Consider the following 27,821-nt stretch of genomic DNA (forward strand, 5'->3'; position numbering starts at 1 on the left):
AAGAAAAGCGACTGAAAGAATAACCCCGGGAAAGGGGGTGGAGAGGAGGCGGCCCCAGCGCCCCGGCCCCCGGCAGGTCGGCGGCCAATCCGCTGGGGGAAGGGGTGGAGAGTCGGCGGCTCCGGCGGAGAGAGGCCTAGGGGGGTGGGGAGTCGGCCTGGCTCGCACCGCCCTGGCCCCGCCCCCGGCCCGCGCCACCGCCCGCGCCGCGCGCCGCCGCTGTCAATCAAGGGCGAGTCAGCCGGGCTCGGGCGGAGAGAGGAGCTGCTACGCCACAGCCCAGCGGCGGCCATTCGCGGAAAAAGAGGCAGAGCCTGTGCCAGCTACAGCCTCCTCCGAGCCACCGCGGGCGGGCGGGACCGGCCTCTCCTCCCGCCTCGCCCCCACCCCCACCCACCTCTATCCCAGTGTCTCCGTCTGAGGGTTTGTCCTGTTAATGCGGGATGAGCGGTACGTATTCTCCACCCCCCTCGGTCTCCTTCACCGCCTCCCTCTCCCTCCCTCCCCAGACCCTGCTCGGTTCTCCCCCCTCCCCCGGGGCCGCTGAGATGCTTTAAGGGGAGGAGGAGAGGGAGGGAGGGAATCAGGGGGAGGGAAGGAGGGTTGTGTTTTGTCTTAATGTCTGAGCTAGAACAACCTCCTTCTGGGTGTTGCTCTGGAGCCGATGGGTCGGGTTTCAAACCACGTTTTGTGATATCCCCCTCCTCCCTTCCCTCCTTCTCCCCCACCCCCTGCCGGTGTGCAGGGATCGCCGGTTTATGGAGATTAATGTTCGGGGGGAGGGGGGAGAAGTGAAGAGGGGGAAGACAAATAATAATAATCCTAATAACCTGTTGTCGTGTATGTGTGTATGGGGGGGTTTGTTGCAGATCAGAAGAAGGAGGAGGAGGAGGAGGCGGCGGCAGCGGCGATGGCTACAGAAGGAGGGAAAACCTCTGAGCCAGAGAATAACAATAAAAAAACCAAAACCTCAGGCTCCCAGGTAAAAGCCAACATACGGAAAAAAAAATCATCACGGAACATTAGGGAAGAAAGGGAGTTATGCCCTTTAAATGCCCAAAAGTAAAGAGCAAAATAAAAATGTTTATCCACTCAAAGCATCTTAAAGTGAGGAACTTAAATTGTAAATTCATGAAGATTTCACATATTTGAGGCTATAACGTTGTTTAAAATTACATCAGTAACTTATACTGTAAGAAAAAGGTGTGTATTTTCCCAAGGGCATTTTGAGCTTAGGTGAATAACACTTTAGGAAAGTTTGTTAGAATTTTTTTTTTTTTTTTTTTTTTACTTAAACTTTGTATTACAGGTTCTGTTTCCTTATCCATATAGTTCTTACCTGTGTTTGTTAATATTTCTTTTTTTATTTCTGCCACTTCTTGAGTAAGTTCTGATATGTAGAGCTGTCAAAATAAATAAATGACCCCCTCCCAACTTCTGGCCTCCACTAAATCCGCCCACTTTTTCCCCCCCTCTCCTTTACCATTCCATTTTGGTTAGGACTCTCAGCCCTCTCCTCTGGCTTTACTGGCAGCTACTTGCAGCAAAATAGGGACTCCTGGTGAAAATCAAGCAACTGGACAACAACAAATTATTATAGATCCAAGCCAAGGATTGGTGCAACTTCAGAATCAACCACAACAGCTAGAACTGGTAACAACGCAACTTGCTGGAAACGCTTGGCAACTTGTTGCCTCCACTCCTCCTGCTTCAAAAGAAAATAACGTTTCTCAACCAGCTTCTAGTTCATCTAGTTCTTCCAGCAGTAATAACGGGAGTGCATCTCCTACAAAAGCTAAATCAGGTAATTCTTCCACCCCTGGTCAATTTCAAGTCATACAAGTACAAAATCCAAGTGGTAGTGTACAGTACCAAGTGATTCCACAACTTCAAACAGTGGAAGGTCAGCAAATTCAAATCAATCCAACTAGTAGTTCATCTCTACAGGATTTGCAGGGTCAGATTCAGCTAATTTCTGCAGGTAATAATCAAGCTATACTCACAGCTGCTAATAGGACATCTTCTGGGAATATTCTTGCTCAAAACCTCGCAAATCAGACAGTTCCAGTCCAAATTAGACCTGGTGTTTCAATACCACTGCAATTACAGACCCTTCCTGGTACTCAGGCTCAAGTTGTAACAACCCTACCAATTAACATTGGAGGAGTGACTTTGGCTTTGCCAGTGATAAACAACGTGACTACTGGAGGAGGGACTGGACAAGTTGGCCAGCCTGCTACTACTACTGATAGTGGGACTTCTAATGGGAATCAGTTAGTTTCCACACCCACAACCACCACTGCTTCTGCCAGTACTATGCCGGAATCACCCTCCTCCTCCACCACCTGCACAACCACCGCTTCAACATCTCTAACAAGCAGTGACACATTAGTGAGCTCAGCAGATACAGGCCAGTATGCAAGCACATCAGCCAGTAGTTCTGAACGCACCATTGAAGAATCTCAAACACCTGCTGCTACTGAGTCTGAAGCACAGAGCTCCAGTCAGCTTCAGCCTAATGGAATACAGAATGCACAGGATCAATCAAATTCTCTTCAGCAAGTGCAAATTGTAGGCCAGCCTATCTTACAACAGATCCAGATCCAACAGCCTCAGCAACAGATTATTCAGGCTATTCCACCACAGTCATTTCAACTTCAGTCAGGGCAGACAATTCAGACCATCCAGCAGCAGCCTTTGCAGAATGTTCAACTTCAAGCAGTAAATCCGACTCAGGTGCTTATCAGGGCTCCAACTTTAACACCTTCAGGGCAAATCAGTTGGCAAACTGTACAGGTTCAGAATATTCAGAGTCTTTCAAATTTGCAAGTTCAGAATGCTGGGTTATCCCAACAATTAACCATCACCCCAGTGTCTTCAAGTGGTGGCACAACTCTTGCTCAGATTGCTCCTGTGGCTGTTGCTGGTGCCCCAATAACTTTGAATACTGCCCAGCTTGCATCAGTGCCTAACCTTCAGACAGTGAGCGTTGCCAATCTGGGTGCTGCAGGCGTTCAAGTGCAGGGAGTTCCAGTTACAATCACTAGTGTTGCAGGTAAGTTACAATGTGTTTTCTGTTTAACTACAGTATAAACAGTTTTTAGTAATGATCAACTAGTGCTTCTCTTTGCTAACTCTTAGATTTGATATGATCTTTGAAGTAAACAAATGATCATAAGGAATTAAAACCAAACAAGAATACAGTATGAACAGCCATAACTATAGCAATCAGTGTGACCTGTTCACATCTGTAGATTTTAGTGTCGGGTTTTATGTGTTAAATTTGTTAAATAGACCATTTTAAAAATTCTTCCATGAAACAAAATTTTCTCATTAGAATCCTAATTGTCTTCTGTAATTTAGACATCATGTTTGAGTACACTTGAACTCTTTAGAAAGAACTCTAGTTAAAATGATGTTCACCTGTTCTTCAGGAAAAGTAGGTTTAAATTGAAGTATGTATAGTTGAGAGTCTGTTGAAGTTTGAGTTCTGCTGTGTAATAAGTCTAGCTTTTTTTTTTTTTTTAAACTGGAAGTTATTGCTCAAATTTCAGCATCTTGTTGCCAGTGTTTTGTATTTTATTATACTGTGTTATTATAAAGTAGATATTGTTGCACTTAAGGAATAGAATTTGAAGTTGCAAATTGTTTCATTAACTTTTATGCCTACTTTTTGCTCTAATCAGGATTTGCTCTAGACTGTGAATTAATAGTTCTTTCATTAAAAATTTTTATTGTTTAAGTTTTGAGGTCATTGTATTATTTGTAGATGTTTAATGTGTGGTTGGTGGAAAGCAATATAAAAATGTAGACAGTAAAATGTCACTAATTTGGACTAACTGTAGAAAGGTCATTTTTAAACCAATTATAAAAGCAGTTGTTATTTGTTATGCATATAAATAGATACTGCTAAAGTACTTGGAAAACTAGTCCCTAGTAAGTAGTTTAATCTTTTTTGAAACAGTCTTATTGTACCTAATACTTGTTGACTTCTAGTAATTAAATATTTTTCATTGATTCTGGTTTGGTGAAAACCTAGTTGTGGTTTTAAGTGCTGTTGATACTTTTAAATCTTGTTAATTGAATATTTCTATTTTGGTAATCTGAAATAAACAAGCTTGTCACTTTTGAATGACCTTTCTTAACACAAGTTGCGAAAAAAATATACTAAAAGTTAATACATAGAGTAGATGCATACATGTAAAATTGGAAATTGCCTGATAGGACCTATTGATTCAGGAGAACATAGACTACATTTTTTTTTTCCTAGATACCCACTACCTCTAGACCAGTGCCATCCAATAGAACTTTCTGTGCTCTTGGAAATGTTCTCTCCCTGTCCTATCAAACATGTTAGCCACTAGTGACATGTGGCTATTGAGCACTTTAAAATGTGGCTAGTGCAACTGAAGAACAGGATTTTAAATGTTTATTTGAGTAGCCACATTTAGCTAATGGCTCCTATATTGATAGCACAGTAATCTTTTTAGTATTTTGATTTGATACTTTTTCCTCTATCACCATTACAGTACAATTATGTAAGTGATTCTCTGGCTTATAATCCTTAACTTGCTTTGTTCCTACTCATTTTCTAAACATTAACAGTGATTGGAGCATTTCAGAACAGTGTCTGCATTTGGTAGGTTGAGTGACAGTTTGCATTGTCACAGCAAAAGTTATTTCATCTTGACCTTTAAGTGTTAGTTAGTGAATTGTAGTAATTAAGAGAATTGAGTAATTTATAATTTAGATTAGAAGTAGCCACTTCTGCTCTTTAATTAATGTATGTTACAATCCAGAGGTTTCCCCTTCCCTGTTGAGAGTAAGCCAGTGTTCTGACCCCTCAACTCAAACTCACTTGAGTGGTTCATTTTAAACACAGGATCCAGCTTCTGGGATTAAGAATCACCTGGAAAATTTGAAAGAATCAAGGGTCTAATCATCAGCAGTAAACCAGAAGACAGAATATGGAAACAGAAGAGTATAGCTTGCCTCAGAAAATAGATTGACTGGCAAAAAAGGAAAAACTTTAGTTTTTAATTTCACAAATATATTTTGAGGATGGCTACTGTATGTTGAGCACTCCTAAGAGATGTGTTTATTTCTTTATTTTAATGGGTGATTTTTTTTTTTTTTTTAACTTAGAGAGTTCATATGCTTTAGGAGCTCCACTTTAAAAATGAGGAAAATTGAACTTTACATATTTGGATTTTTCCCCCTGAAGCCCAAGGACTTTAAGTTTTGTTGATGTTGCAGAGTTAATGTTCTAGTAGATCAGCTCCATTAATTTTTAAAAGAGATCCACATTACAAAGACCAGAAATTAATCCAGGTTTAGTTGTTTGCAGATTTTATCCTAATGCCTATCATGGTAGTTGCTTTTTGAAGTATGGTACTCAAGGTGATTGAGAAGGGTTGGGGACATAGTTCAGTGGTAGAGCACTCACCTAGCTTGTGTGAGGCCCTGGGTTAAACGCTCAGTACTCAAAAAAAAAAAAAAAAAAAAAAAAGAGAGAGAGAGACACACATAACAGTTTGGAATTGGGAGTAGTGCCCAGGAATGATTATAGTGGAGCTAATAAAATTGCTCTGTTTTCTTTGGTTTTGTGTTTTTAAGACTTTAAAGAGTAGAAGACCAAATATTTTAATGCTTTGAGAAGAGGAGAACAAATACTTACATATCCCTTTTATAAATGAACCCTGGAATTTCAGATCTGTAACTTCGTATCCCTATTCCATTTTAAATACCTTCTTGGTTATTTCATGTTTTTCTTCATGAGAATGTTTAATTTGTAGAAGTGTATTTACTCTTAATAGTCACAAGTTTTAAAAAATATTTTTAATTTTTAATTGACACATAATAGTTGTACTTATTCATGAGATATAGTTTGACATTTCAGTACATCTGTACAATGTATCACCCACCTCAGATGTTTATCATTTCTTTGTGTTGGGAACATTCAAATTCTCTCTATTAGTAATTTTGGAATATTCAATTAATTGTCAGCCACAGTTATCCTACTGAGGTTTGGAACATTAGAAATTACTACTCTTATTCAACTAACTGCCTGTGTACCCACTAACCATCCTCTCTCTGTCACCTCGCCTCTTCCCTGGTTCTGATAACCACTGTTCTGTTCTTCATGTTTTTGAGATAACTCTTTCTCTCTCAACATATAAATGAGAACACTGTCTATATTTGAAAACATTATTGGTCAGCTTTAGCAGAATGTTATAGGTAGCTCAAGGACAAAGGTTAAAACTTCTGCACCATCCATCCTCATTTTACTCTTCAGGGGGTATGGGGGAGATATGAATGATATGGACAAAGAATGGAAAAAAATCCTACAAAGCAAATCTAATGAAACCAGTTCTTGAATCTGGGGAGCTTTGCACTTTGTATTATGAAATGAGACGCTCTCTTTTCTTGCTAATGTACTCAAAATAGTATGTTTCTGTGCTTTGGTCTAATCTAAAAATTCTGATTTTTAGGCTAAGCATCTTTAACAATTAGTTAAAATTGTAGTAGGAAGTAAATACATGTGCTTTCTGCATGTTTCTTTATTGGGATTCTGAGATTAAAGGAAAAGTGGGGAACCTTATTTTAAGTTAAGCACAAAGATAACAACTAATTGTACTTTGGCTTAAGGACCTCTTTTGTTTTAACTAAGTGAGGAGAGTGCAGGTTTTGTTCAAATGAGAACTATCTTCATATTGTCCCTAGTTACCAAGTGAACTTCAGGAGTTAGACCTTAAAGAATTTAGAGTTTTTAGGAACCATTGGTATATATAATTGTAATTAACTTGGGCTGGCCAGAGCCAGTGATTTAGCTTATTTTGGGCTATAATCATCACATATAGTAACACATCATGCTATAGGCCTTTTGCTTGATGACTGGATACTGCTTTGTTAATTTTAGTGGAAATTACATTTGCTATGCTAGTTTTCCCACAAAGGAAGTTCCGACTTGATAAGATATTGCTGACGCTGAGACTCTTACCGAATTCCTTTATTTTTGTGGGGGCATTGAAGTTTAAACCTGGGGATATAGTATGAAGCCAGAAATTGGAAAGCCAGTTCTTCATTACTGGTAAATATGGGGACCAAATAACATAATTGAAATTTATGTTTAATTTATAAAACTAATTTAATCTAGTAGAATTATCCTCTTACATCCAGAGCTACTAAAAGTAGAAACTTGGCTTGAGATTTAACACAAATAAAGTTTTATTTTGCCATATAGGTTATATTAATTTGGATTTCACTACTAGGCATCTTAAAAGGTCTGTATATATACATAAACTTATACTCAATTTGGTGGTTTTTCAGACAAGTCAGATTTACTTTTGTAACTCTTATTTTCTTAAAATCTTCTAACACTCTTTGTTACAGATTAGAATTTGTTAACAAGGGACTTACATGTTATACCCTAATGAATGATTTGGGTTCTGAACTACCAGATTGGTTTTAGCCATTAGATAGTTTGTTCCTGTAAGATGAAAAGGACTCAAGTTAGAGACAACATTAATTTTTTAAAAGGGCATCTTCTGCAAAGGATTTCAGGATTGAGAAAGGAGCAAGGGAAAACACTTTCAATCATTTGCTTTCTAAATTCTAAATCAGGCTGGATGTTATAGCACTTACCTGTAATCCCAGTTAATCAAAAAGCTGAGAGAGGAAGATTGCAAATTCAAGGCCAAACTGGGCAATTTAGCAAAACCCTGTTACAAAAAAGAAGGTCTGGGGATATAGCTCAGTGGTAGAGCACCCCTGGGTTCAATCCCCCCCCCCCAAAAAAAAATATATATATATAAATAAATAAATAAATTAGTGTGTGTGTGTATATATATATATAAAAATCTTTCGAGTTTTGGGGCACTCCAGAATAGTAGATTTAAGAGAAAATAGAAAAGGAAGTTTGATTAGGAAGCTAGGGGAAGGGGATATATGTAGACATTGTAGAATTACAGAGATTTATAAAATGATAGTATTTTTTAATGGGAAAGGATCCTTGGCTTACTAGCTCTGACCTTTTGCTATTGCTGCTAAAGTCTGTTTATAAAAGCATTTTATTGTTTTAAGTGAAAGCAGAAATATGGGTCAGGTGTTGTAGTCTCCAATAAGTGGGAATGACACATTGAGGATTGATTAAAAATGGGGGGAACCTGGCCTGATACCAGACCATACACATATATGTCCTATTCTGTACTCTTCTGAACTGTAATGTACATGATGAGAGTTGTTTTACTACCTAATGAATGACCAAAGTGTGTCAAAGAAAATCTGTTTTAAATGCAAATTGCTTATAGAAGTAGGTGGTGGTAGATGAAGGCTTAATGAAGTTGTAGTTACTAAGGAAACTTCAAAATAATCGAGTTGCTCCCATCCTCATTCCTTAGCCCTATTATTAGAAATGAGTAAATTGAAGCCCAGAAAGGTTGAAAGACTTTCTTGTATTTTATGGCTAAGTGAGAGCTGGAATCTTGACTTCTGCTCCAGTTGTTTTTCCGGGTTTGTTATCCAGATCTCTTGTGAGAAAATGTAGCTGAAGTTTAGAAATCAAGGAGGGACAGCTCTCCACTTGAATTTGTCTTTCACAGGCTGTTCCTGTCTTCACTGAATATTCCAGCTCTTGTATATTAAGTATGATATTACTGGTGAAAAATAGAATTCTCTAGGTTTCCTTGTTACAGAATTTAATGGTGGGAACTAGGTGATAGTATTTTTCTCTTTCTTGAAAGAGCATGTTCAGAAAAAAAGATGTTAGTAAATTATTTTTATACCTTTATTTTATTTATTTATTTTTTTTAATGTGGTGCCAGGGATAGAACCCAGTGCCTCATGCATGCTAGGCAAGTGCTCTAGCCATAACTCCTACGTGTAAATTTTACATGTAGGTAAGGAAATCCTTGGGCTATAATGAAGTATCTTTTCCCAAACTGTAGTTAGAAATGGCTTTTTCTTTTAAATGAAACTTGTGAAGGAAAGAAGTAGACATTTATTGTTTACCTAATATGTGTTAGGTGCTGGACCAGCGTTTATATGGTCTTATTAAACCTTACAATATTCTTATAAGTATTGTGTCCATTTTATAGACAGCCTTACTGAGCTTTAATTTCTTTAGGAAACTATGACTGCCAGTAAGTGGGAACAGCATGATTCAAAGTCATCTTTGATTCCATTCCTATTGTTACATAAGAAGCTACAGGATAAGTCCACAGACTTTTGCGTCTGATATCTATGCGGAAATCTTTAAAAGGGCTGATTGGTGACTTTGAAAATTGAAATATTGACTGTGCAATTAAGCTCTCTCCTAACACCAATAATTTGTGGTACTGACATATAATAATGAACAGAAGTGGTAAATTCCAACTAGTGTGGCTACATGGAGACCTTGTTAAGCTCAGATTTATTGTATGTGGAGAATAGAAGGAGGAGCATAGGATTAAGAATGAAAACAAAAAATAGCATGTATCAGTGGTAAAACAGCCCTGGGTTCAATCTGCAGTACTGCCCTATCCTCATCTTCTTTCCTTAAGCTTTCTAATGAGTATACCAAGAAAGCAATGGCAGCACAATGACACAATTTCTGAATGGTTCATAACTGGTCACACAATCAGATGAAACCTGTTAATTGATTGTCTACGTTAATAGTTGTCTTTGGCATTTTGGCATGGGATTCTACCTTTGATACAGTCCTGTATAACTTTCTTTTTCAAGTACCAGTCTGGAAGATGACCTTATTTTATTTACTGAATTCAAAGATGAGACAAAGCTTGGAGATGGTGCTAATATGATAGGAGATAAAATTGAGATTCAGGGTGATCTTAAGAGGCTCCAATGCTGGGAAGATAAATACAACAGATAAGATCCTGTACTTAAAAGTGGGGAGTATTATATTTCTATAGGATAAAAAACCTGGCTTGCAGCAGGATTGTGAAAATGATTAGGGTTTTATTGGTTTAGTGTGGACTGAGAGTAGAGTATAGGTTTTTCTGTACTGCGTGCTTGTCATACTGCTTCTGCAATAATGTACACAGTTCTGGGTGGCATGTTTTAAGTGAGACATTGACAAACTAGCAAGCATATCAAGAAGGTTCCCAGAATGAAGAATGTGGAAAATATTTTATACTGGTAATAATTAAAGAAAGGCACTTTTTATTGTTAAGTGAGAACAAGAGAAAATGTGACAGCTATCTTTGGATATATGAAGGCCTGGTTTTTTTTTTTTTTTAAACCTAAATAGTTCTGTTTTGTTTGGCCCTGGGAAACACAACATGCATGTGTATACACACACACACACACACACAGTCTAGAACTAAACCACAATGGAATGATGTTTCATTAGTGATCTTTTGTCATTAAAGATTAGCTGTCCATCTGTCAGAGATTACTGTAGACTATTTTAAAAGACTTTCTTGTATATAAAGTTTGATTAGATGAACTGTGAGTTGACTTTCAATTTTAAAACTTAACATTCTATGGATATTTGAGTTTATGGACATATATACATCTGTCCAACCTGTGGTCAGAGAGTTCTATAAGTCTTAAACTTACCTGATAGAATAAGTAGGGTTTTGAGGAGGAAGTTTGAAGGTGATGTTTACCATTTTTCTTATCAGAGGCTATATAATACAGATTAATTCTATGATGCAATGAATGTTAAACTCATATATTAATATATTAATATGTTCTTCATTGTTTAGGTTTGTAGGTGCTGATGATAGACCCAGCCTGATTCCCTCTTAAAATTGGGATATTTTTCAGTATTATTTGCCCTTTAATTTGGTGAATATCAAAGCATTAGTATTTTAAACATACACTTTGGCACCCAGCACTGATTTGGTACTTATTAGCTCTTTAGTTACAGTTCTGTTTCTGATACTGTTACATTAGTATGAACAATATGATCACTTCTTGAGTGGAATTGGAGAACAGTTGGAAAGTCTGGGATCCTGAGATCAAACTCTGAGAAGCACTCACAGCTTTAAATTTGTTAATTTACCCTGTGGAGTATACAAATCCAGAATGTCTGTCTTTGGGGGTTCAAAATATCTAGCACCAGAAGTGTATGTATGTATGTATGTATTTATTTATTTGTTTGTGTGTGTGTGTGTGTGTGTGTGTGTGTGTGTGTGTGTATGTTTGGTGGTGCTTGTTTTTGAATTGAGACCAGAGAACCTTTTGAATAGGAAAGAAGTGTGATTCATACACCTGAAGGGTCTTTTCCTCAGAGATGATGATAAATGTAGTCAGGTATGGTTCAAGGAGCAGATTTGTTGTTTATTAACTTCAGAGGCAGGTACTGAGAGCATAGCAGAGGACTGAAAATTAAAACTTTTTGTATTTTTGCTTCCATGGTACCAATTAACTGTTCCACCCTGGGCAAACTTTGTATTTGGAGCTTCATCCTTGTTTTCATTTGTCGAATAGCAATATTAGTTCCTTCTGTCTTTACTTCATAGAGTAGTAAAGATCAGATGTATGTATAAAAAAACCTGTTATAAATAAAACTATATATGAGAGGTGATGATCTGGTACACTCTTAACCTAGTAACATCCACTAAAACAATGTGAAGTAATAAAGTGGGAGAAAGTTATTTTAGGTATGGATATTAGTATTTACATTGGAAGTAAATGAGTGGTTTACATAAGAGAAGTATCAAAACTTTGGCAAAGTTCAACCAAGGATATGAGGAGAGGTGTATGTACAAGTGAAAAAAGCAGTATTTCCATGTAGTAAGAATTAAATGTCTGCTTTGTGCTCTCAGCCTTTATTAGATTCTGAGAATACTCACCTGTCATTAAAAGGTGCTTATGTTGGGGAGATAAGGCTTATTATATACATGAAACAATTATCTGGAAATTGCAACTATATGAGATTTTAAACTTAAGTACTGGGTTTTGAGGAATGGCAAACAAGCATGAGACAAGTGAGATCAGGGTATTGGAGTAAACAAGTGACAAGTGAGATCAGGGTATTGGAGTAAACAATCAAGTCTTTCTTGAATGGATATAGGACTTGATAATAGGCCTCAAGGATTGGTTTGAAAACTGGACATCTGAGACTTTGAAAGTGGAGAGGTGAAGGAAGATGATGTCTTGAGTCAAGCTGCTGAACATGGAATGAACTTGACAGGGATCAAAGCATAAAGACCTCACTTGGAGCTTAGAGCTAACACAGGGAGTGGTATTCCATAGAGGTACAGGGGTATCCCAGAATAGTAGCTCATCCTGTGCTCAGTAGGTAGTATGACATCCGTGTTTCAGCTGGAGAAGTTGTATTTATTGAACCAGTTCCTAACATTTTGAAAAGGAGATTTTGCCAAATCAATAATAAAAGTAAGTTCAAATAACATCAATCTAGTGTGTAGAAGGAATTAAATGGGAATATTTGTGATGCAAATGATATATACTAGAATGTTTCTCTAACTAAAAGTGTGGAAAAGTTAGAAAGGAGCCCAGGAGCCCAGTTAAAAGGGTTTTGTTGAGGTAATTAAGTCATAAAGTCACAGTGCCCTCCAAAGACTATGGCAGTGAAGGAAATGGTTACTAGATATGAAAAACAGATTATTGAACTTTTTTTTAGTACCTAGAATGTTGAGAAATGGTAAGGGATTAGATAAAAACATCAGATTTGTTCTTTTCCCTATGTATCAAGTATGGTAATTGGTATTGAAACACTAATGATGAAGTGAGACATTTTCACCTTTACAGGATATATAATCTGTTGTGGGAGAGACTGTTTTTTATTTTCTTCTAAGATATACTTTGTACATTTTAATATATTTAACATTGAAATACACCTTATACTAAAAATCATTTCATAGTTTAATAGACTTTTTTCTTTCTTGAGGTCATTCACATCTTAGACTCAATGGAATATGATGTATATATAGTTTATTAGATTACAATGTGACATTTGGTTTATAAGAGCTATGAGTGAAGTGTTATGGAAGCCCATAGGAAAGGAGAACTGGTTCTGGGAATGTGTTCATGGAGAAGTTTATAACTGAGCTGGGATTTAAAAGAAAACTGAAAATTTGCCAAGTCAAAAGAAAGAGGAGTACTATTTCAGGTTATATTGGATGTCACATGTAGTTTGAAAATTCAATTAGTATTGTGTATACTTTATGGAATTTACACTTAGATTAAGTAATAATAGTATATATTAACAAATATGTATACATATGTATATATGTACATACACACACGTGTATTTTCTTCTCACGCCCTGGTGAACATTTCTCCATACATATGATCTTGATACTAGGAAAAATATACAGGCAGAGAACTTAGACTTAATAGAAGAATGGAATGAATGAATAGATCCTTGAAATAGATTCAAGATTCATACTTAAAGAATGAGAGTTTATGATTATAAAAGGAAAAGTGATCAGTAAAGTGAAATAAAGAGAATTTGTATCAGATTGCTTTATATATTTTTGGTAGACAATTGCAGGCAAAAACTTTAGAAGAAAGGGGAATTTGAAGAGAACTTGAAAGTGCGTACAGACTCCAGTTTGTTTCTCTCCATCTGAGGTTATATAGATGCTTCGTAAGGAGGCCATCAAGAGGGGTTTAGCACAGTTCTGTAAATAATGAGACAAGTCACCATAGCTTTTTGTTCACAGAAGCGGAGCTGCTTTTGCACAGGAGTATAGGAACCAGATAGTGATCTATGCTGTGGTAAGTGGGTACCTGTGCTTGGTTTGGGGCTGTGGGAGGGCTGGAAAACCCTTGTTTTGGTATAGTTGAGGATGTTGACACCAGGGAGTTGAAGGAGAAAAAGGAAGAGGAAAAGATTAGATGAATGTGATGTCAAATACTAACTGGATATATATAGGAGAAATATCTAAGATGCTTTATAAATCCTGTAGGTTTTCCCAGATAGCTAAATGTACTTATGAAGCAATTTGAGACATTTGACAGATATTGTCATACATACTATAAATTATAATGTTTGTTGAAACAGACATCTAAGTATTTGTGATTTTAGTTTTATGATGTTAAAGCATGCTGTAATTTTATTTCTAGAATTTCTCTTGTCCTCATTAGTAGGCTACAACTACCTATATTTATTTTTATAATAGAGCAGGTAAATGCTTTTAGTAATTCCTTGATAGACTTTTATCCATTTCACTGACTCCCACTAGTGGACTGTATCCATGAATTCAGTAAACAAATAGATACTCAGCATCTATATTGTGTGGCTTCATGTGTTCTTTATAAGGTTTAATATCATGGGACTGATCTCCTGTCCCATATATTCTAATGGGGAAAGAAATCATGCTGTTTTATTTCGTGAATAAGACAAGTAGTAAAGGGGTACTTCTTTCATCCTTATATTTTATATTTTGGCTGACATTTACTGCATGGTTGTAGTATACTAGATTATAGATGCAGCATGTGATGTAGTAACTCATTTAATCTTCAGAACACACTATAAGGTAAGTGTTGTCATCCCTCCTTTCAGGTGTAAAAAACTGATCTAGAGAGAAATAACTTGCTCAAGGCCATCTGGTAAATGATGGTTCCAGAACCCTATACTTTAACCTCACTGTGTATTCCCTATGTACTATAGTGTTTGTCTCCTGTGATCATTTATGAAATTAGTTCATTGGTTGTCTTTTATATGTTATACACTGTTTAAACACTGTGTTTATGGTAACTCATTTTTTTTTTCCACAATCCTATAAAGAAGGTAATGGGTGGTGACCTCAATTTATAGAACAAGGAACCGAAGCCATCAGAGGTGAATTTACTTAACAAGGTCATTCAGCCAGTAAGTTAGGGAACTAGGAAGAACAAATTCTTTATAAGATTGATCTAGGGCTGGGGATGTAGTTCAGTGGTAGAGTACTTACTTAGCATGTGTGAGGCCTGGGTTTGATCCCCAGCACTGGGCAGGGGTGGGGGTGGGGGGGTAGCGAGGGGAGGACTGGTTTAGATATCTAGATGAACAGAACTGTAATTGTAGTATAGTATGTTCAGTAAGGCACAGACATTCCTATATCTTTAAAAAAAAAAAAAAACTTTATTCATTTTTTATGTGGTGCCAGGGATCGAACCCAGTGCCTCATGCATGCTAGGCAAGCGCTCTACCACTGAGCCACAACCCTGGCCCCCAAACTTCTATATCATCAGCTGAGTGTTCCAGTCCTCATTTCTTTGGGGGCACAGGGCACATTAGTCACAGAGGGAATTAAAATGCCAAAAAAAAAAAAGTTTTTATTACTTTGATATCCCATTTTGATTGGAAATTTGAGGGTAGGAAGAATATTTTATATCTGTAGAATTTGTATTCTTCAGGTAATTCTGCATGTCATTTTATGTGAAATTAACTCAATTGACAGGGATGGTGCTGTGGCTTTATTGTTTTGTAGTAGATAAATAATAAGCAAGATCTGCCACTGTATATCAGACATTGTTCTAGATGCTGGGGAAATAAAATATGCCCATTCTCTATTCATGGGGACTATGCTTTATCTAGGTAAGTTGTGTTTTATCTCAATCTTAGAATGTCATTGGCTTTTTGAGGGGGAAGCAAGCCTGTTGTTGTTGTTGTTTGTTTTTTGTGGTTCTGGAGCTCAAATCTAGAGCCTCATGCATACTCAGCAAGCACTCCCCCTCTGAAGTACATCTCCTACCTGGTATTTTTAATTATTGAGGAAAAAAAATCAAGGCTCAGAAAGTTTAAATACTTTGCCCAATGTTACAAAATTAATACATGAAGATATTGGGGAAGGAACCTGAAGTCACTCTTGCTTTAAATCTCTTCCTGCTGTTTCATCATAATTTGTTGAGGCAAAGGAAATCATAGTTTCCATGAAAAGTTTTAAAGGAATTTTCTCTCTTTCCTTTTTTTTTTTTTTGCAATAAACTACCAAAGAGAATTGAAGACCAATTTACATTTTACAGAGGTTGATATATCAGAGTTCATTCACAATATTAAATTAAATAGATTAAATTTAATTTAGCTTTCATTTTCAAAACGTGATTGAGTTCATTTGTTTATCTGTATGTATGTTCATAGTATGTGTGCACATATATTCATTTACATATATATTTTCTTGTTAGAAAAATATTGAGGAATTGGGTATGATAGCACACACCATAATCCCAGCTACTATGGAGGCTGAGGCAGGAGGATGTCAAGTTCAGTTGGAGCCAATCTGGGCAATTTAGCAAGATTTTGTCTCAAAAAATAAAAAGGGTAAAGCTCAGTGGATTGGATTTGATCCCCAGTACTGGGGGGGGGGGGGAGAGACAAGAAAAGGGGATTATATTCTATGCCTATTCACCTTCTGTGTCCTCCCAGCACTACTTTATAATTAAGGTGTCACCCCATTTTGGAGTATTTACAAAAATTTGGTACACCTCTTCACATTTTCACCCTTACCCTAAAGGCACAAATAAAACTTGATTGTCAAAACCAAAGTATTCAAACAGCTTTCAGTGCTTTTTAAAGGCTTCTTTGGCAGCTGCCTGTCTTGGTACTGATAATCATGTATAATTTTCACATTGGAAGGCAAATATGTTTCATTCTGTAAGCAGTTTATGATTAGTAGAGGTTAACTGATACTATTTAAGAAAAACGCTCTGTACTGGAGAGCAGGTGTCTTTGTCATGCGTGATCTTTGGGAATAGCATCTGTTTTTTCTTTAGTGCAAGAAAATGCTAGTGTGTGTGTGTGCGCGCGCATGTATGTGTGTGTGTGTGGTGGTGGTGAAATAGTTGAGATAACTTTCGTTTAGTGTTAGAATACTGTAATTTTAAGCACAAATGTGTGGAGACTAGATTGGACTTAATTTTATTTCAGTGAATCAAGGGGAGTACTCAGATAAAATATCTAATTATTAATATTGTGAGTTTTAAAACTAATTACTAATATTGTGAGTTTTAAAATTGATTACCTTTTGAAAAACTGTCAGTATTTATAAAAAAAAGTAAAGTTTTGTTTTGGCAACTCTTTGAAGCCACATGTAATATTGAGTCTGTATCTATAGATAAAGATCTTTAAAGATCAATATCTATAGGTTGAAATTGTTGTTAAGGACTTACAGAATTTGTTTTAAGAAAATGATTTGTTTGCCAGCATCCTTCTAACTAGGCACAAGCCCTGCCTTGAACAACAACAAAGGTAGAAACCAGGCCTCTACATCCTTGGGCATTTAGATTGATGCAAACATTAAAGATGCCTGCTCAGAAACCAGTTGCCCTTTAAATCTGGGGAGTGTGCTTCCCTACCCCTGAGAACTCTAGCTTAAAAGCACAGTCCTGTGATAGTGCATACTGCCACAGTAACTTTCAGAAAGCTCTCCTGTCCGGTATTACCTTCTGACCTTTCCAAAAACCAATTCCTGATTTTTAGACCAAAGATTTTTATCCCTTGCGTTCTCTCTTTTTAATAACCATCTTAGCTTACCTGTTTATTACTTTAGCACCTCATGATTGGACTTCTAGTCAGTCTGTCCCATGGACAGTAGTTATGAAATCTAGAAATTTAGAAGTGGTGTTAGGTACATTTATTTTGAAATCTCCATTTCAAAGGAGAAAATATTTTACTTCTTATTCTAGAAAGGGAAGAATGTCACAATTGTTTTGTACTCCTACAGGTCTTATAAGAGGAGTGGTATCTTGTCATCTGCTAGAATTTTTTGCTAATGATATTGAGGCAGGGAGCCTACCAACTACCAACACAAATTTGAGATCAGGTTTTAGCTGATACTGTGGGAAAAAAGTACTATAGATGCTAATGTCAAGAATGCATTTACACAGTGGCTCCTTGTGAAGAATTTTTTAGTTAATAATAAAAGTAGAAACATTCGAAAAGCAATTTATTTAAATTATTTATTATTTTTAATAGATAAATTGTATGTGTTTACATGATGAAGTATATGTACATTGTGGTATGGTTAAATCTAGCTAATAAACAAATGTATTACTGCACATAATTATCGTTTTTCTGGTGAGAATACTTAACACCCATTCTCTAAAAGCAATTTTAACTACAATATTTGCTTGGACTTTATATTATAGGTTAACAAATTTATAACCATTTAAAAAATATGTAATTACCCATGATTACCAATAAATAAAAGATTTGTTTTGGTAATATGTCTTAGAAAGGTTACACTAGCATACTACTATTATTAAGAAGTTAAAAAGAGAAAATTGTGCATTCAAATACTACTTACAAGAACTATCAGTAATGAATTTGTTTCATTAGTTATTAAGAATTCTGCATGCTTTTAAATATGGTATTAGCCCCACACTTGTAGTAGTAAAGGTTATTGAGCAATTAATCTTTAGCGGTTGGGAAAGCTGTTTTTCCTCATAATAATCTTGTAGACTTGACTGAAAGTAGAGCTGACTTTATGGTGTTGGTGAAAGTAGCAGTGGTCAGAAACTAAGACCGAGGTTCAGTACCCTGTTCTGTCAGTTGTTGTCTGTCATTTTGGATTTCATTTAACTTTCTTGAGCCTCATTGTAAACATTATAAAATGAAAACAAGCTGCCTGCCAGACAAGGTTTTTCTGAGGATTAAACTGAATGATATGTGTGAAAATATTCTGTAAAGGCCAAAGCACTAAATAGTTAAGTTTACCTTTAGTCTTATACATTACTAAATGTGTATGCTTACTTAGCATTTTGTACTCTTATTTCCTAGTGCATGGCCATTTTTGTATCTGTGACATAGTACAATGCTGGTACATAGTGTTTAATAAATATTCAGTAAAAATAATTTTTTTAATGTATTCTCATACTTTGACTCTGGGGGATTTACCCAGTTCTTAGATAAACAAATAGTCTGCCATTGTGATTTTCAAATACAAACCAGTCAATCCAGAGCCCATATTTCAATCACCTCATAATTATGTCCTAATCACCTAGAACCAGGTACCAGACAATTAGGAAGTATGCCCCAAAACCCTCTAAAAATCATTTGAAGTAGTTGTCCTGAGCTTATTCTTTTTTGCAGAAAGCAGAAAGTGTGGCTCTGACTCTGGTATTCCCCACCCCTCCAATCCGTGGCATGGTCTGTTCCTCTTGGGAACTGTCAACAACAAAACTGTCTCTTCAATAGCAGTCAATTTTTTATTAATACATTATTTTGTGTATTTAATTTTTGCAGTACTGGGGATTGAATCCAGAGGTCATTTCCTGCTGCTAAGCTTATATCCCCAGCTCACCCCACCTTTTTGGTTTTTTTTTGAGATACAGTGTCACTAGGTTGCCCAGGCTGGCCTCAAACTTGTGTTCCTCCTGCCTTGGCCTCCTGAGTCACTGTGATTACAGGCATGAGCCACTGCACCTGGCTAATAGATTATTTTTAAATACTGGGCTACTAAATTATTTTTTTAAACAGTCCTTGTGCCAAAGAATCTTATCTTTAAGAAATAGTGTTAAAGTTTTCTTGGAAATAATTTGCATCAAGATTCAGAATGGTATTGAGATATATATGTTTGTATGTAAAGGTAAATATGTATGTGTCTGTATATAAAAATATTTTTTAACCTTACTGGAAGATGACAGGAATTCTGATCTCTAAGTTACCCTTACAGATCATTTTTGATTGATCTGTAAGGGTAACTTACATGTTACCCTTTTTTTAAAAAAATAAATTTTAAAAGTGAGACCCACATTGGAGATATAGTTTATCCAGATCAAACCTTTAGTTGTTGGCAATGCCAGAAGAACTCAGATCTAACTCCTTGAGGCATAAGTAGATACTCAAGTTCTATAAGGTTTTTATTAGGAAGAATATTATTAGAGGCAAGTTTTTCTTGCATCTCCTCTTCTCAAGGGAATAAGTTCTTAAAGTAAATGTTGTTTTCTCCTATCCCAGGTGACAGTGATTTGGTTGCTAAGTAATTGTTACAATTGGTGTAGCTTCTCCACTAGCAAAACTAAAATTTAAAATCTAATATGGTCATTTAAATTATTTTACATGCAAGTTTTTAGAGTAAACCCCATATAGTTTATGCCTGAATCTTGCTTTTTCGTGTGTGATTTTTCTTTTATTTTGCTTTCAGTATTAGATTCACAAACCAGGCAGCCTTTAAGCTGCTCTAAATGTTTTATCATAAACATTTTATAGCAAATGTAATTAATGATTAATAGTCATATTGTGAACAGGTAATATGGAGAAATTATTGACTAAAGAGATCAATGAATTATTGTGAAAAAGTGATTTAGGAAATGGGAATTTTTAAGGGTTTTTGGGTTTTGCTTTTGTTTATTTGGGGCTCATAATTTCAGAGGTCTTAGTCCATAGACGGCTGGCTTCATACTTTGGGCTTGAGATGAAGCAGGACATCTTGGCAGAAGAGTGCAGTGGAAGAAAGCATCTCAGGACATGCTATCAAGAAGCAGAAAGACTACACTCATCAGGGATAAAATATATACCCCAAAGACACAACTTCAGGGACCCACTTCTTCCCGAAACACTATCTGCCTACAACCACCACTCAGTTAATCCCTATCATGGGATTAATGCACTGATTAGATTAAGGCTCTCATAACCCAATCATTTCACTTATAAACTCTCATGCATTGTCTCACACATGAGCTTTTGGGGGATACTTTGTATCTAAACCATTCAGATAGGTCTTCGTTACCCTCAGAAAACTAAACGAAATGTAATTATTTTGGAAGGATAAATTAGTTTAAATTAATGTATTCTTGATGTAATGCTTAAACAAGGGTATAACTATTATTGAATCTCTGCCCATGAAAAAATTTTTTTATAGTGCATGTTAGTTTGTTCTAGGATTGCAAGTCACCTGCTCCCCAGGGAACCCAATATGATTTTTTAAATCATATTGAATAAAATATTTAGCAATTTCATTTTATAGTCCAATCCTAAATCTTGGTTGAATGATGTAGAATTATCTGGTTTATTCAGGAACTCAAGAGTTCTAAAAAATCTTTGATTCCCTGTCAGATTTTTCATATAGCCTTTTTTTTTTTTTTTTTTTTGGAGGGGGGTCAGCTTTTACACCTGGTTTCTAGGAATCCCAGAGATGTGCTTATTGCCATAACTTCCAGCTTTTGTAATGGAAAATACACAACTATAAATGAGATCTAATTAAGTAATGGTCCATTATACCACCACTAATACTTTAGTGCACTGATCATCTTGGCTTCCTCCAGACTTCCTCCATAGATTCCTTGTTTATTGTTGGTGCTTAATAAATATTTGAGTAGATTCAGCTTTACTGAAAATTTTTGAATAAAATTGAGTTTCTATAGGCATATGGGCATTTTCCTGAACTAAGTTATTTCAGGGACAAGTAGTTACATGGGCTGTAGAAAGCATATAGAAATTTTGGAGTTAGCTGCATGCAGTAGTGCCCACCTGCAATCCCATCAATTAGGGAGGCTGAATCAGAAGGGTTGCAAGTTCAAGGCCAGCTTCAACAACTTAGCAAGACCCTAAGCAATTTAGTAAAACCCTGTCTCAAAAAATAAGAAGGGTTGGGGATATAGCTCAGTGGTAAAGTACCCTTCGGTTAAATCCCCAGTTGCCTCCCAACACCCCCCACCAACAAAAGGAATTTTGAGTGTCTCTTTTGGAGTGTTTGCTTTTTTTGTAAATTAAATAAAAGACCATTTTATTATTTCTCTGGTAACATGAAAATATGAATATTCTGTATTATGACAAAATCTGGTTTTTTTCAGTGATATATATCTGCTTTACATTTACTTTGTGTTTTGTAACTGCTAATGAAAGTTAAACACGTTTTTGCTTGTGTTTTATTGTTAATAGTTCCTTTTCATACTGAAACATTGGATGTTCAGTGGATATCTGTTTTCTCTCTAGATGCTATAACTCTGGCCAGATTTTATTTTTTAGAATTTAAAATCATACACAATGCTTTGATTACTAATTAAAACTAAAATTTTTATATGACACAAATTTAGTAGCATCACAAATTTAGAAGCACTTAGTAACTTTTCAGGTTTCTTATGATGAAGTATTACTAAGTACAGTGTAGTGGTGTAGGCCTATAATCTCAGATACTCTGGAGGCTGAGGAAGGAGGATCCCAAGTTTGAGGTCAGCTTGGGTAACTTAGCTAGATCCTGTCCTAAAATTAAAAAAAAAAAAAAAAATTAAATTTAAAAAAGGATAGCTAGGGATGTAGTTCAGTGGTAGAGTACCCTGGGGCCTAGTCTAGTCCTCCAAACTGTTAAAAAAAAATTTTTTTAAAATATATAAATAAAAGCAAATTTTTTAAAAAATTATTTTTTTATTTAATTGTTATACTTGACAGCAGAATGCATTTCAATTCATAGTATACATATGGAGCACAATTTTTCGTTACTCTGGTTGTACACAAAGTAGAGTCACACTATTCGTTGTCTTCAAAAATGTACCTAGGGTAATGATGTCCATCTCATTCCACCATCTTTGCTACCCTCAGGCCCCCTCTCTTTTTTTCCCTCCCCCTTGCCCTATCCAAAGTTCCTCCATTCTTCCCATGCTCCCCCACCCCCACCCACATTATGGATCAACATCCATTTCTCAGAGAAAACATTTGGCCTTTGGTTTTTTGGTATTGGCTTACTTCACTTAGCATGATATTCTTCAGCTTTAGCTCCACCCATTCACCTGCAAATGCCATGATTTTATTCTCTTTTAATGCTGAGTAATATTTCATTGTGTATATATAGTTTCTTTATCCATTCATCTATTGAAGGGCATCTAGGTTGGTTCCACAATTCAGCTATTGTGAATTGTGTTGTTATAAACATTGATGTGACTGCTTCACTGTAGCACACTGTTTTTAAATTCTTTGGGTATAAACCAAGGAGTGGGATAGCTGGGTCAAATGGTGATTCCATTCCAAGTTTTCTAAGGAATCTCCATACTGCTTTCTAGATTGGTTGCACTAATTTGCAGTCCCATCAGCAATGTAAGAGTGTGCCTTTTTTCCCACAACCTTGCCAACACTTTTTGTTGCTTGTATTCTTAATAACTGTCATTCTGACTGGAGTGAGGTAAAAATCTCAAGAGTAGTTTTGATTTGCATTTCTCTAATTGCTAGAGATGTTGAACATTTTTTCATGTATCTATTGATCAATTGTGTATCTTCTTCTGAGAAGTGTCTATTCAGTTCCCTGGCCCTTTTATTGATTGGGTTATTTGGTTTTTTTTTTTTTTTTTTGGTTTTTTTTTTGGTGTTAATATTTTTGAGTTCTTTATATATCCTGGAGATTAGTGCTCTATCTGGTATGCATGTGGTAAAAATTTGCTCCTGTTCTGTAGACTCTCTCTTCACCTCCCTGATTGTTTCTTTTGCTGAGAAGAAGCTTTATAGTTTGAATCCATCCCTTTTATTGATTCCTGATTTTATTTCTTGCGCTCTATAGGAGTCTTGTTAAGGAAATCAGAGCCTAATCCAACATGATGAAGATTTGAGCCTACTTTTTCTTCTATTAGGCGTAGGATCTCTGGTCTAATTCCTAGATCCTTGATCCACTTTGAGTTGAGTTTTGTGCATGTTGAGAGTTAGGGGCGTAATTTCATTTTGCTGCATGTAGATTTCCAGTTTTTCCAGCACCATTTGTTGAAGAGGCTGTTTTTTTCCCAATGTATGTTTTTGGCACCTTTGTCTAATATGAGATAACTGTATTTATGTGGGTTTGTCTCTGTGTCCTCTATTATGTACCATTGGTCTACAAGTCTGTTTTGGTGCCAGAACCATGCTGTTTTTGTTACTGTTGCTCTGTAGTATAGTTTAAGGTCTGGTATAGTGATGCCACCTGCTTCACTCTTCTTGCTAAGGATTGCTTTGGTTTTTCTGGGTCTCTTATTTTTCCAGATGAATTTCATGATTGCTTTTTCTGCTTCTATGAGGAATGTCATTGGATTTTGATTAGAATTGCATTAAATCTGTATAATGCTTTTGGTAGTATGGTCATTTTGATAATATTCTGCCTATCCAAGAACAAGGGAGATTTTTCCATCTTCTAAGGTCTTCTTTAATTTCTTTCTTTAGCATTCTGTAGTTTTCATTGTAGAGGTCTTTCACCTCTTTTGTTAAGTTGATTCTTAAGTATTTTTTTTTAAATAAAAGCAATTTTGAGTATTAAAAAAAAAAGTTAAGCCATTCTCTGAATTTAAGTGCAGGTTGAACATACCTCACCTGAAATCCATAATGCTCTGAAATCAGAAGCTGTTCTCTTTTCTTTTTAATGGCAGTCATCAGATTGAACCCAGATAAATTGGAAATGTTTTGAGCACTGACTTGATGGCGAGAGTGGAAAATTCAACAACTGACTTTGTGTGATAGGTTGCTATCAAAATGCCAGCACACTGAAAATATACAAAATTATTTTCAGGCTATGTGTATAATATGTGTATGAAATATAAATGAATTTCATGTTGGACTTAGGTCACATCCCAAGATATCTCATTATGTTTATAAAAATATTCCCAAACCTGAAAAAGAGAATTGAAATCCAAAATAGCTGTGGTCTCAAGCATTTCGGATAAGGGATTGTCAACCTGTATTTACTACATCTAGAAATAAGAACAGTTTCATGTTCTTTTCCTTTTTTCAGAATCATCAAAGGTAAACAGGCCAGAAGTATTCTTTGATCACAAATAGATAATTTTCTGCCCAAGTTGATAAAAGCACATGACTTTTTTTCCCAAGGGATAACAAAATACAAATCTAAAATAGTAATTAAGCCTCCAGTGTGATTAAGGGGAAAGGGATATGATTGTAATCAATCGTTGGTTCTTTTCATTAGTTGTTCTTTTATTTATATCATTCATTTCTCATCTGTTGCCATACATAATGGTTAAGTGCACATATGTGGAAAGATTCTTGAACTATCTTAGTATGAGCAGTAAATTACATGAATCTAATTTTAAAAAACAGCAATATACAAATACATGGTCTTTTGGAGATAATTATTGTGTTGAAGACACTAGAAGAATAAAATACTCTTGATTTAAAGAGTTTTTAACTCTTAGAAGTTTTGATTATACTTTTATAGTGAAGTTCATTCCTTTCCTTGTCTGAATTCTCCTATAAAGTATTCAAATTAGTCTATAAAGTGCAGAAATGGTTGTCCTATCAAAGCTCATATATATAAATGAGATTTTGTTTTTTCAGTCATAGTGTCAATTAATCAGGTAAATGATAAAACCTTTTCTTTGCTTATGTTCTGATCTCCCCTCCTCTTCCATGGTTAGAATGATCCCCATTAAATTTTTATAGGAAAATTGTGGCTAGTTCATCTACACTTGAAAGTAGAAAGCTAGTATTTCCTCCTTGCTCAATATGCTGTTTGGAGATGCAGCTTAAAATAGCCATCTGTGGGGTTAGGTTAGACTGCTCTATGGCAGTGTAACAGTCTTGGACTAGCCTCCCTTGGCCCTACTGAGCAACTATTTTAAGCTGTGACCCTAAGAACTGACAGGGCATACTCTACCCTCTTACCTCTGAGTGCCAGTTCTGTATTTCCAGGGCTGGACAGATCAGCTATAAACTTCTTTGAAATTAAGGCTATCATTGTAATTTTGGAAATTCTTTTACCCACCTACCCTGGCTGCCAGATTGCCTTGATATATCAGGTTTCATTAAAATAAATATCATTGTAGGGGAGAAAAGATGATTAGGAAATCATAAACCCTATGTTTTACTCATTTATTTTAAGTAGTGCTCATTTGGGTGAACTTTCTATGCAAGAGAAAGATCCCAAGAGTCATTGATGATCACTGTGATAAGATTATGCTATTTTTAGATGGCTAATATACTAAGGTCTGATTCGGTGGTTGCTTTTGCCCATATTCTCTTCTCATGTCAGATTGCTTTTCCTTGTGTTTTTTTTTTTTTTCATTTTACCCATTTAATGTTTAGTATCTAGATTGCTTTCTCTTTTTCTCTGTGTGTTCCCACTTGAACAGCATATCTCTTTGTGATTATTTATGAACATTCCGACTTACAAAGTATAAACACAGTTAAGGGTAAGTGCTAGAACATAAAGGTGGAAATCTTTGCCTTCTAAAAGCTTAGGTTCTTGTTGAGGGGACACAGTATTCATTCATATAAAAGGTAGAACATAGGAATAATAGATGATGACATGTATTAAAAGTGAAATGAATGAAAAAAGGTAGTGATACTGAAATTAAGAGTGGAGTGAAGTCACTGAGAGCCATAGCAGAAATCCAAGACTTCATGAAACCCAGGAGACTTGAACTGATTCCTAAAGAAAAGAAGAGCCTTCACAAACATGAATAAAGAAGCAAAGCATATAGACTGAGGAGACAGCAGGTACAAAGAAAGGAATCTGGAATATGGTTCACATATTTAAGATAGAATGGGTAGACCATCTAAACTGTTGTGGAGCTTTTGTGGGAAATGCTAGAAGATGAAGTTGTCCAGATTGATAGAAGTCTGGTTTTAGAATGGTGGTGTCAGACCAAGGACAGGTGACAAGTCATTGAAGAGATGTGTGAAGGTGTATACTTTTTGAGGGGAGTTTCACTTGTAGTGCTGGATAATAAAACTAAAACACTAAGAGAAATAGGGAAATCAATTTTTATACCACAGATTTAGTCCAGATATCAATGATAAAAATCTGAACTTGATTTCAAGGTGTGATTTTTCAGGAGTCCTTAAGAAAAATTACAGTATTTGATTCATGATTATAGAGAGGAAAACTAAAGGAATTTTAGTAAGTGTAAGTATGGATGACCATGGGTATAATTGTACCACTGAAAGAAATAACATTGAGAAAAAGAATGGGGTGAACTTGAACTTTCATATTTGTTATGTTAGATTTACTATTTAGCTAATAGTAAATCGTTTTATTGGAAATGTTTAGTTTGTATTTGGAGACTAGATGTGAGAAGGGATCAGAATTGGCATTCTAGATTTGGAATTCTGCAGAGAGCTGGTGATTGAAATTGTGGTAATAAATGGAATTGATGAGACAACAGCTTTTGTTTGAAGTTCTGACACTGACCTTTGGGGACCAAAAGGAGACAGTTGAGCTAAGAATAAGAGCTGAGAAAGAATGAGTGAGTGAGAGAGAGCGAGAGAGAGAACACAGGATGATCTGTCAACAACGAAGAGGAATCTCAGTGTCGAATGTTATTAAGATGACTTGAAGAGTGAGAAAGTTTAATGGGTTTTGTATTTGAATTATTTGATGAGATCTAAGACCTATATTGTTCAATATGATAGCCAACATGTGGTTTTTTAAGGTAAAAGTAATTAAAAATTTACATCTTCAGTTGCATTAACCACATTTCATGTGCTATTAGCCATATGTGTCTAGAGGAGACCATATTGGAAAGCACTAATGTAGAACATTTTTATTGCCCCAGAAAGTCTGTAGGGGAGTGCAACTTTATAAAACTAAGGGATTTCTAAATAAAAAATTGGGGTGAGGGTTTAAATATGAGGGCATAGTGACAATATTAAGTGTATAATATACTTCAGAAAAGTTTGAAAACAGAGGAAGAACAACAGTATCTTGGAGGCTGATAGAGAAAGGCTTTGTAAGGCCATGATTTTGTTTTTTCATATAGTACCTATTTGTTGAGGGCCTGTTGTGTGCCAAGTACTGTGTTAGGTATAGATGATATAACACAAAAGAAGGCATGACAGAGTGTGTAAGTATATAATTGGATCAGGGATGTTAACGGGTTGGAAATCAGATTAGTTATGATATAGTGTGGTATTTTTTTAAATGGAAGGACTATCTTCTATGAGAACATTTAAATGTGGCTTTATAATAAAATGAGGGACTTTGTGAGGAAGGGTCCCTGAAGGAGGTAATGCAGGATAGTTC

General features: G+C 35.9%; 1 protein-coding gene across 1 annotated transcript in view; it reads left to right on the forward strand.

Annotated features, from left to right (window-relative positions):
* The first annotated feature begins 283 nt into the window (after nt 1-283).
* Sp4 (Sp4 transcription factor) overlaps nt 284-27,821 on the forward strand; it is a 56,139-nt gene continuing 28,601 nt past the window's right edge. Inside the window, exons 1-3 of the mRNA XM_027932758.2 lie at nt 284-450; nt 870-982; nt 1,501-3,055. Of these exons, the coding sequence (XP_027788559.1) occupies nt 444-450; nt 870-982; nt 1,501-3,055 (1,675 nt within the window). The 5' untranslated portion in view covers nt 284-443. The remainder of the gene's footprint in view (nt 451-869; nt 983-1,500; nt 3,056-27,821) is intronic.

Source organism: Marmota flaviventris, chromosome 1 (genome assembly GCF_047511675.1).
Source record: "Marmota flaviventris isolate mMarFla1 chromosome 1, mMarFla1.hap1, whole genome shotgun sequence".
Classification (NCBI taxonomy): domain Eukaryota; kingdom Metazoa; phylum Chordata; class Mammalia; order Rodentia; family Sciuridae; genus Marmota; species Marmota flaviventris.